At 38.8% G+C, this 11,005-nt stretch overlaps 1 protein-coding gene across 1 annotated transcript; it reads left to right on the top strand.

Annotated features, from left to right (window-relative positions):
* Positions 1-1,144: 1,144 nt before the first annotated feature.
* On the top strand, positions 1,145-2,818 carry LOC110203847 (olfactory receptor 10A4-like). Its single transcript, XM_020980267.1, is given in 3 exon segments — positions 1,145-1,390; positions 1,852-1,944; positions 1,946-2,818. Coding segments are annotated over 3 exon segments (1,212 nt in total).
* Positions 2,819-11,005: the final 8,187 nt, after the last annotated feature.

Below are 11,005 nucleotides of genomic sequence, written 5' to 3'. Positions count from 1 at the left end.
CTTGGGGATTCCAATTTAATTAAAAAGAAATCACTTAAAGAAGCCTTCAGAAAATTGCATTAAATTTTGTCCTGGCGATTCCATGTTATGTTGTTATATTTCTCAATACAACATAGGCTTAGAGGTTGGGGATGATGTGACTGGGGATATGGGATTCAGTTCAGATTGTCTTAACTCTCCCAATAGTAACTTTAACATATTATACTTTCAGGGATTTTCCAGATTTCCCATGTTTAAAGGAAAGAGATAAGTCCTTTGGGGTAGTTTAGGGACTTTCTGCAACGAGTACTCAAGGTTAGTTATTGTATTATGATCTTAAAAGGATTATACACATTTCATTTCATAATATTTCCATCAGTGAGGGTAATGGATAGCTTTGAAGTACTGTTAAGATTCTAAAAATCTCAGAGATAACCAGAAATTTAGGTCCATTATTTATTTTTTAGTAGCGAAGAGTATCAAAGAAAAAAAATAAGAATCCTTACTAGAAATCAATAAAATAATTTCATCTGCATCTATAAGAAATGATCAATTTTTATATTCTCTCTAGAGATAGAAAGCTTACTCCTTGTTGAATTAAACAAAAAAAATATTGGAGGAGTGTTAGGAAGCAGGGGAATGTAGCTCTCTGATCATTCTTCACAGCACGTACAAACAAGCTTTCTTTGCCGGCAGTATGATCCGTCATCTTCCATCTCTCCATAACTAGTATAATTTGGATTTTAAATCTCATGAACATAGATGAACACTTTCATTTAGAGATGGATTAGCATCTGAGAGTTAAAAGATAAAGTTTACCTCTATATGTTTTCAGAATACCATTAGATTTCAACTCCTTGAAACAGGGACTGATTTGTACTTTTCCTAAGAACCACATAGATGTAGACTCCATAGAAGTCAATGAATATGCACTCTGGATTTGTAATTATGCCTTTTTACATGTAACAGCATTGAAGCATGGAGAGAATATCAAGATCTTGGTCCAATATGAGGATTTTTGACCTAGAGAATGCATTTATGATAATTCTATTTCTCCTGCACCATTATGTTATACAGAGAGAGGGCAGTCACTAGGTGGACCAGATTCCATGACTTTTTTTCAAGGTTTATATGCAGATGAGGGATTAAAGATGACTTGAGTAATATGGAGTATTCAATAGAAAAGCGAAATGATGTTACATGCAGCAACTGTCTGTCTCAAAGGTACTGTAGAAATAAAAACTTAAATTGTACACTGATTAATGAGACAAAGACTATTGGCCTCTGGTCTCAGAGGACTTCAGCAAGAGTAGAAATGCTGCCATCTCCCATTCTACTGAACTGTTTTGTTCTTAGGGGCCTCAAAAGAGGAGGAAAGAGAGACAACAAAAAAGACATTTATATTTGGCATGTAGGTAGGCATGATATTCATTTCTAAAAGCAAAACTCAAGGCTTAGGAGAGCTAGTGAAAAGGGGGGTTATTGGCAGCAAATGATGGTTCCTTTTTGTGTACAGTCACTTAATACCCCATGGTATCTTATCCTGATAAGTTGAAATGATCACCAATTACATTCTAATTTTCTAAATGTAATTTTTATTTTAACCATTTACATTACATTATGATGAAAGTATCAACAGACCATCCTGAAAACTGAGCCTTATTAGGTTGATTTGTGACATATCTTTTTACTCTTATTATGTGTTGTATTAGGTAATATTAATAAATACTTAGCATCAGAACTAGTTTTCATGTTTCCTACCCCAGTGCATAGCTCTAGGAAGCAGCTTTGTGTATATATTTGTGTGTGTTTGCACATGCATGTATGAATACATGTATCTACCTGTCAAATAATTCTCGGTTGTCTCTGTAGATGCCAAGCTCTGACCCAGTAATTAAGGAAAATCAGACCCTCTGCACCAAGTTCTCCTTTGTGGCTTTCTCCTCTCTAGGTGAGCTACATGTAGCCCATGCTCTTTGTGGTATTCTTAGCCATATACACATTCACTGTGTTAGGAAACCTGGTGATCATCTGCCTGATCTGTGTGAGCCCTACCCTCCACACTCCCATGTATTTCTTCCTGGTAAATCTATCCTTCCTGGAGATGTGCTATATCACCAGTGTGGTGCCTCAGATGCTGGTGCACCTGTTGGTGGAGCCCAAGACAATGAGTGTGACATGTTGTGCAGCTCAGATGTGTGTCTTCACCATCCTGGGGTTGACAGAGTGCTGCCTGCTGGCAGCCATGGCTTATGATCGCTTTGTTGCTATCTGCTACCCATTACACTACACATTATTGATGAGCCATTGGGTCTGCTTGCAATGGGCTGCAGCGTCCTGGACAACAGGAGTGGTTGTGGAGTCAGCACAGACCACCTGGATCTTCACTCTCCCCTTCTGTGGCACAGGACAAATCCAGCACTTTTTTTGTGACATCATGCCTGTGGTGCAGCTGGCCTGTGTGGATACCTCCCACAATGAGATTGTGTTGTTTTCTGTTTCCGTGCTCTTTATTATGAGCCCCTGTCTGCTCATTCTCTGCTCCTATGCCCGCATTCTCATGGCCATTCTGAGAATGCCCTCTGCTGCTGGCAGGCACAAAGCTTTCTCTACTTATTCCTCCCTCCTCCTGGTTGTCTCTCTCTTTTATGGCACAGCCCTCTTTACTTACCTTCAACTTAAGGCTGCCCATACTCCAGACACAGACAAAGCAACTGCCCTCAAGTACACAGTAGTCACCCCTGCACTCAATCCAGTCATTTATACTCTAAGAAACAAAGAAGTGAAAGGAGCCTTGTGGAGAATAGCTAGGAGGTACCCCCTTAGCCAAGCTGTCTAAAATTGGCCCAAAGATCATAATTAGTAAAAACAAAACAAAACAAAAACCTTAATCTTTCTGTGCTTGGCCCTGTGCTTTTTAGCCTTTTATAGTTTCCTTTGAGTAAGGGCTTGGATTGGCACAGTCTTCAGATATGCAGAAGACTCAAAGGTGGGAAGATAGCTTATGTACTGGATGATAGAATCATGGTCCAAACAGATTTTTTTTCCCAAACAGATCTTGATGGGTTGAATATTAAGATGAAAAGTTAAGATGAAATGCATTGGGCATTAAAAGAAAAAAAAAGTTATCCAATTTTGCTGAGCAAAGACAATTTTTTATGATTCAACCCTAGTGTCTTCTCTTCTACTACATGAGCTGTTGTATAGTTTGTATAGTTCTTTATTAAAAACTTTATTTTTTTATATTTATAACACTGTCCCCAAATTGTTAGTTGTTTCAGGTACTCTAGAAACCACTAAATTTACTGTAATACTTTAGTTATCTACCTTTGAAGGTTGTACTGTGTTTTCTACTTAATAAGATATTAAATTAGATAGGCATATTTATTGATTATTCATATCTAACTGCTAAATCAATCGGGAATTTTATTTATTTTAAGGTGAGGAGGAACTTATTTTCAGATTTTTTTTTCTTTAATTTTGTGTTTGCTGAAGAAGACTATGCTAACACTTACAAATACCTGCTACTGATTTCTAACATCTTAGTGCGCCAATAGAGGCTAGGGAGGAAGGAGAATGCAGCTAAATTGGATTAAAGACAGGAATCCAAGAAACTGGTGCATGACTAAAAGGTGTGGGAAACTGGCTCACTTTGGTACCCAGGAGGTATAGTCAAAGGAACAGTTTCTCCCCTGCAGAGTATTTGCTGTATTTATCTTCTTGCTATTGGCACTCATCACTTGTATGTGCTATAAATAGAGGCTGATCCTTCCACAAAGGAAGAAGATAGAGAGAGAGAGGGAGTACCTCTACCTACATTTTGGCTTATTAGAGAAGGCTTCATAGAAAGCCCAGAAGATAATCCAAAATGGAATACAACAAGAAAAAAAAACATCCTGAGGAGGCAGAGGAAAGTTGATAGTACAGTGGTAAAAAAGCCTGGCAGGGGCAGTTAGGTGGCGCAGTGGATAGAGCACCTGCCATGGAATCAGGAAGACCTGAGTTCAAATCCAGACCCAGAAACTTGATACTTACTAGCTGTGTGACCCCAGGCAAGTAACTTAACCCCATTGCCTAGCAAAAAGCAAAAACAAAACAACACAAAAGCCTGCCGGAAAGAGAGGAGGCAACTCTGATGTTAGAGCTATATAGCATGTATCCCATAAATGTAAATAAAATAGTAATATTCCAGTGGGAGGAGCATCCCACTGCCATAAAAGTGTTTCAAGTAGAGAAATTCTTTAAGATGAAGCCTCAGTTTGACATTACATATTCCTCCCTTGTTGGGTGTTTCACTTACCTACTTAGTCTATGTTTACCTCCACCTTTGGACCATTGTTCTAAAAGCATTTTTGAACATCCTCACACTAGAATTCGGTTATCTTCAGAACTCTGATTTGACCTGGACTACTGCTTGAAATGTCTTCTCTTTCATCCATGTGAAGGATTCTCCCTCAGAGCTTGTTAATTGTGCTTTTCACAAACCTTACAATCTTCATTTCCTTCCAAGGGCAAGGATGTGAAAACAATTGTAAACGTCAGTTTTTTCTATGTATTCACTTACTTGCTCCTCCCATTACTGGTATCAGTTCTGGAGGATTTGCTTTCTTTCAGTATGCTGTGGGAGAATAATAGGAAGACAAAAATGACTATGGTGGTGCTTTCGTCTTTCGCCTTTCCCCTCCAATTAAAAGTACAACAATAACAGCAACAACAAAAACAACCTAATTGATTGTTTAGAAGAAAGAGCCGAGTTCATGGTTTGTTTGTTTTTTTTCTCCCTGATCTGGAAATTAACCAAAAATGAATGAATTTTCTTTTATTCAGCTCAAAGTCATACTAGGACAGATTGTTTTGGTCAATATATAGCAGTTATGAAATCTTCCTCTGTAATTCTTTCTCTTCTCTTTCTCCCTCCTTTCCCCCACTTATAGCCCCAGATATTTTCCCCATTGTCTTTTCTCTGATGCAGTTGAGTAATGCAACACACAGAACAGCAGTGCAATGGTTAATCATATTTATCTTAGAAAATCAGCCCTATATTGGGGCAGCTAGGTGGTGCAGTGGCTAGAGCACCGGCTCTGGAGTCAGAACAACCTGAGTTCAAATCCAGACCCAGAAAGTTGATACTTACTAGCTGTGTGACTCTAGGCAAGTCACTTAACTCCAATTGCCTCACCAAAACAAACAAACAAACAAACAAAAAACAGCCTTATAAAGAAAAGGGAAACAGAAAGAAAATTCTTAAGAAACATGGAGAGAATAATTTTATTACCTTAAAAAGAGAGTAGAAATAAATATATCAACTCGGCATAACCGACTCCACTTTGATTCGACTTCATTTTGTGATAAAATTGTGTTAAGTTGTTTTCCTATCAATTTTCAATCACATAAACAATTTGTGGTATGTTCATCATGTGTGTGCCTGTAGGCAACTGATAAGTATCTTCTGATAGGACAGATTACCAATGGTAAAATATTATGAAGAAATTCATCAGTAGCTTATGTAATGAACTACCAATCAAATTTGGTGGTAAATTAGGACCATCCCTAGCTAGAACTTTAAGAAAGCACGGGAAAACTTGCTCCTTGGCTGTGACCAAAATAGACTCCCAGGTTCTCTGCTGGTTAATGAACAGCTCATGTTTGCTTGAGGGCAGGCCTAACTGACAAACTTGCCAGACCATCACCTTGGAGGGAGAGGTAACCTTGTCGTCACCATCTTTATGAAAAACACTTACTGGAACCTCTAAGATGAAGGTTAGTGGTCTACTCTTAAAGGGGGGATTATGAATTTGTGCGATATTATCATCATAGGATCATCAATTTAGAGTTGGGTGACACCTTAGAGGTTATCAAGTCCAAGCTCATCATTTCATAGATGAGGAAACTGAGTATTAGAGGGGTAAAGGCCATGAGTCTAGTATGTATCAGGGGTGAGATTCCAGCACAATATCCACTAGAATATTCTGCCTCTCATTAGCCATAGCAACCCAGAGACCAGTTACTCAGTCATACAAGGTCATCATAACTGTTCGTGAAAATATCTCAGTTTACTGAAGCACTGACCTACACTTAGGTTTATATACCCATAACGATTTACAAAATGCTATCTTCCAACCTAGACTCAAAGAAAGTAGTTCAGCCAGAGCTTTACAGCTCATTATGCCCACTGCACTTTCTGTAACACAAGATGTGGAGTTGATGGGTTATTCCCTTGTAGGACTTCTGCTTTACAAGCCAAACAGAATTCCATCATCCAGAGCTGCAATAGTAACTGTACTCGTATTCAGACAATCTTGTCTCTAGAGATTTCATAGGAAGATATTTGTCATTACTATTGTGGTTTAGTGACAGTCACCGTCTCCACGTAGCCATGCACAGAGAATAAAAACATGCTCTCTGATAGTCAGTTCCCTAGTGGCAACCTGATTCCCTTTTTATGCTTGGAGAGTGGCTCCATTCAAAATGGCTTAACTTTTAAACTGACAGTTAAGACTTCTATTGCTATTAGAATCATTAAGATACGTGGACTCAAATGTATTGTTTGCATTTTCATTACTTATCTCTAGGCACTCGGGGTAGACATTTCCAGATAAATTGTTCCAGGCATGGTAGTATATTAGTATACAACATCTGAAAGTGTTGACATAGCCATCATCCCCAAACACAACCATCCTGGATTGTAGAGCATTTCTGTCTGGTACAACCAAGCAAACCACATGCACTGACAATAATAGGGGCTGATGGCCCTTGCTGTACTGTCCTCAGAAAGTAAGAAATACCATCAAGGCTTGGTTCATTCGGTCTTCCAATCCCATACTATATCCTTGATAATGACACCCATCAAATCAGAAAGCTGGGAAATAATTTTTTATAGCCAATGTTTCTAATAAAGGCCTCATTTCTAAAAATGTGTAGAGAACTGAATCAAAGTTATAAGGATACAAGTCATTCACCAACTGAGAAATGGTCAAAGGATATGAACAAGCACTTTTCAGATGAAGTAATTAAAGCTATCTATAGTCATAAAAAACAAATGCTCTAAATCACTATTGGTCAGAGAAATGCACATTAAAACAACTCTGCAGTACCACCTCACACTACCAGACTGGCTAACATGACAAAACAGGAAAATAATAAATGTTGAAGAAGATGTGAGAAAATTGGAACACTAATGGATCGTTAGTGGAGGTGTGAAACGAGACAACCATTCTGGAGAGCAATTTGGAATTATGCCCAAACTGCTGTAAAACTGTGCATACCCTTTCATCCAGCAATATCATTCTAGGCCTGTATTCTAAATAAATCATAAAATAGGAAAAAGGACTTATAGGTACAAAAAATATTTATGGCAGCACCTTTTGTGGTGGCAAAGAATTATCAATTGTGGGCCTGCCCATCAACTGGGGAATGGCAGAACAAATTGTGATATACGAATGTAATGGAACACCATTGTGCTATAAGGAATGATGGACAGAGGGATTTCAGAAAAACCTGGAACTACTTCCATGGACTGAAGCTAAGTGAAGTGAGCAGAACCAGGAGAACATTAGCAACTGCACCATGTACAGTGATTAAGTATGATGGACTTAGCTCTTCTCAACAATGCAATGATCCAAGACAGTTCCAAAGAGTCATGATGGAAAATGCTAACCACATCCAGGGAAAGAACTTTGAAATCAGATCAAAGATCGAAGCACACTATTTTTCCTTTTTGTTTTTATTCTTTTTCTTTTTTTTATGGTTTTTGCCTTCTGTTCTGATTCTTATTTCACAACATGACTAATGCGGAAATAAATTTAACATGACTGTACGTGGATAAACTATATCAGATTGTTAGTTGTCTAGCGAGGGGGAAAGGGACAGAGAGAGCTATTAAAATTTGGAAGTCAAAATTTTCCAAAAGTGAATGTCGAAAACTATCTTTACATGTAATTAGAAAAACAAGAAAATACTCTTAATTAAAAAAGAAAAAGGAAAAAGCACACATGAATTATAACTAAAGTTCTGCATTAGATATTTCTTCAATTTTTTTTCACTTTTTAAAAAAAATTATTTTTAATTTTCAACATTCACTTCCAAAAGATTTTGAGTTCCAAATTTTCACCCCATCTTGCCCCTCTCTCCACCCCAAGATGTCATGCATTCTGAATACCCATTCCCCCAGTCTGCCCTCCCTTCTGTCTCACCGTCCCTTCTCTTATCTCCTTCTCCTTCATTTTTCCTGTAGGGCAGGAAAGATTTCTGTACTCCATTTGCTACATTTCTTATTTCCCAGTTGCATGTGAAAACATGTGTTTTTAAAACTTTGGGTTCCAAATTTTCTCCCTTCCTCCCTCCCCACACACCATCATTGAAAAGGCAACAAACTCAATACGGGTTATACGTGTGCAGTTATGCAAAACGTAGAATTCAGGTTGGGAAAAACTAACTCTATTTCCCTTAATCCTATCCCGCCCCCCTCCATTTATTCTATTCTTTCTTTTGACCTTGTCCCTCCTCAGAAGTGTATGCTTCTGATTACCCCCTCTCCCAATCTGCCTGCCCCTGCTCTCTTCTCCCCTTCCCCACATATTTTCATGTGGGGTAGGACAGATTTCCATATCCAATTGAGTATGTATGTTATTCCCTCCTTAACCAAATCTGAGGAGAATAAGATTCACTCATTCTCTCTCACCTTCCCCTGTTTCTCCTCCACTGTAAAAGCCTTTTCTTTTGTTTGTTTGGGTTTTTTTTGTGAGATAATTTACACCATTCTGCCTCTCCCTTTCTCTTTCTCCCAGTATAATCCTCTCTCACCACTTAATTTTATTCTCCAGATATCACCCCTTCATCTTCAACTCACCCTGTGCCATCTATCTATCTATCTATCTATCTATCTATCTATCTATCTATCTATCTATCTATGTACATACATATGATTTTTTTCCCCTCCAGCTACCTAATACTGACAAAGGTCTCATGAGTTACAAATATCATCTTTCCATGCAGGAATGTAAACAGTTCAACCTTAATAAGTCTCTTATGATTTCTCTTTCCTGTTTATCTCTTCATGTTCCACTTGAGTCTTGTATTTGAAAGTCAGATTTTCTATTCAGTTCTGGTATTTTCATTAAAAATGCTTGAAAGTTCTCTATTTCACTGAATGATCATAGTTTTCCCTGAAGGATTATACTCAGTTTTGCTGAGAAGGTGATTCTTGCTTGAAATCCTATCTCCTTTGCCCTCCAGAATATTATATTCCATGCCCTGTGGTCCCTTAATGTAGAAGCTGCTAAATCTTGTGTTATCCTGATTGTGTTTTCACAATACTTGGAGTGTTTCTTTCTGGCTGCTTGCAATATTTTCTTCTTGACCTGGGAACTCTGGAATTTGGCTATAATATTCCCAGGAGTTTTCCTTCAGGGATTTCTTTCAGGAGGAGGTTGGTGGATTCTTTCAATTTCTGTTTTGCCCTCTGGTTCTAAAATATCAGGGCAGTTTTACTTGATAATTTCTTGAAAGATGAAATCTAGGCTCTTTTTTTTGATCATGGCTATCAGATAGTCCAATAATTTTTAAATTCACTCTTCTGGACCTATTATCCAGGTCAGTTGTTTTTCCAAAGAGATATTTCACATTGTTTTCTAGTTTTTCATTTTTTTGCATTTGTTTTACAGTATCTTGATTTCTCATAAAGTCACTAGCTTCCAATTGCTCTATTCTAATTTTCAAGTAAGTATTTTCTTCAATAAACTTTTGGACTTTCTTTTGAATTTGGCCAATTTTGCTTTTTAGAGCATTCTTCTCCTCATTGGATTTTTGGACCTCTTTTGCCTTTTGGGTTAGGCCATTTTTTAAGGTGTTATTTTCTTCAGTATTTTTTTGGGTCTCCTTTAGCAAGCAGTTGACTTGTTTTTCATGATTTTCTTGCATCACTCTCATTTCTCTTCCCAGTTTTTCCTCTACTTCTCTTACTTGCTTCTCAAAATCCTTTTTGAGCTCTTCCATGGCCTGGGATCAATTTATATTTTTCTTGCAGGCTTTGGATGTAAGATCTTTCTTCTCTTCTTCTGGTTGTGTATTTTGATCATCTTTGTCACCAAAGTAAGATAATATAGTCTGACTCTTTTTGTGCTGCTTGCTCATCGTTCCAGCTAGTTACTTGAGTTGTGAACGCTTTGTTAACATCACAGTCTGCTTCCAGTGTGGACAGTATACTGTCCCAAGCTTCAGGGCTTTTGTGCAGCTGTTTTCAGAGATACTTCTAGGGACCTATAAATTTTCAGTTCTTCCAAGTTGCTATGATCAAGGGCGAAGTGTTTTACTTCTTTCCTGGCCTGTGCTCTGGTTTATGAATGACCACCAGCACTGTTTCCTGTCTTGGAACTGTGAGGAGGGTTTTGTCTTCACAGCCACTAAAAGCTCCACCACTCCAGTGCTCCTCCTTGCCCCAGGACTCCCACCCAGAATTGTGACCTACATCCAAGGACAGGCAAAGCAAGAGAATCCTATACCAGCAGAGAGATCCCTGCATCCCCCCCTGATCAGCCACTCAATTCCCCTCGGTCTGTGGGCTGGAACCTTGGGAGGCAGCTGCCACCCCGGGACCACGCTTGGGAATGGAATTGAGACGATCTTGCTTTTCTCTCTCACTGCAGAGACACAGACTCTTCCCACTGACCTTCTAAGTTGTCCCTGGCATTCCTGGGTTGAAAAGCCTGGAAACCACCACAGCTGCCCGTGATTCAGTCCTCTGAGGCCTGCTCCAGGTTCACTGCGGCCAGCGTGCCAAGGCCGAACTGCGCTCCTCTCCCCGCCAGGTGAGATGTACCTTTCTGATCAACCATCCAGATTGGGTTGGGCTGGAAATTTGTTTCACTCTGTCTTTTTGTCGGTTCTGCTGCTGCAGAATTTGTTTAGAGCCATTTTTTTACAGGTATTTGGAGGGGTTTGGGGGTGAGCTCAGGGAAGTCTCTGCTTTCACTCCCCCATCTTGGCTCCACCCCTTTCAATATTTCTTAACTAGGGAAATGTAGATTGT

This window comes from Phascolarctos cinereus, unplaced genomic scaffold (genome assembly GCF_003287225.1).
Source record: "Phascolarctos cinereus isolate Bilbo 61053 unplaced genomic scaffold, phaCin_HiC Scaffold_19;HRSCAF=502, whole genome shotgun sequence".
NCBI lineage: Eukaryota > Metazoa > Chordata > Mammalia > Diprotodontia > Phascolarctidae > Phascolarctos > Phascolarctos cinereus.
Note: the sequence above shows the minus strand (reverse complement) of the source record. Positions and strands in the feature narration are given on the sequence as shown.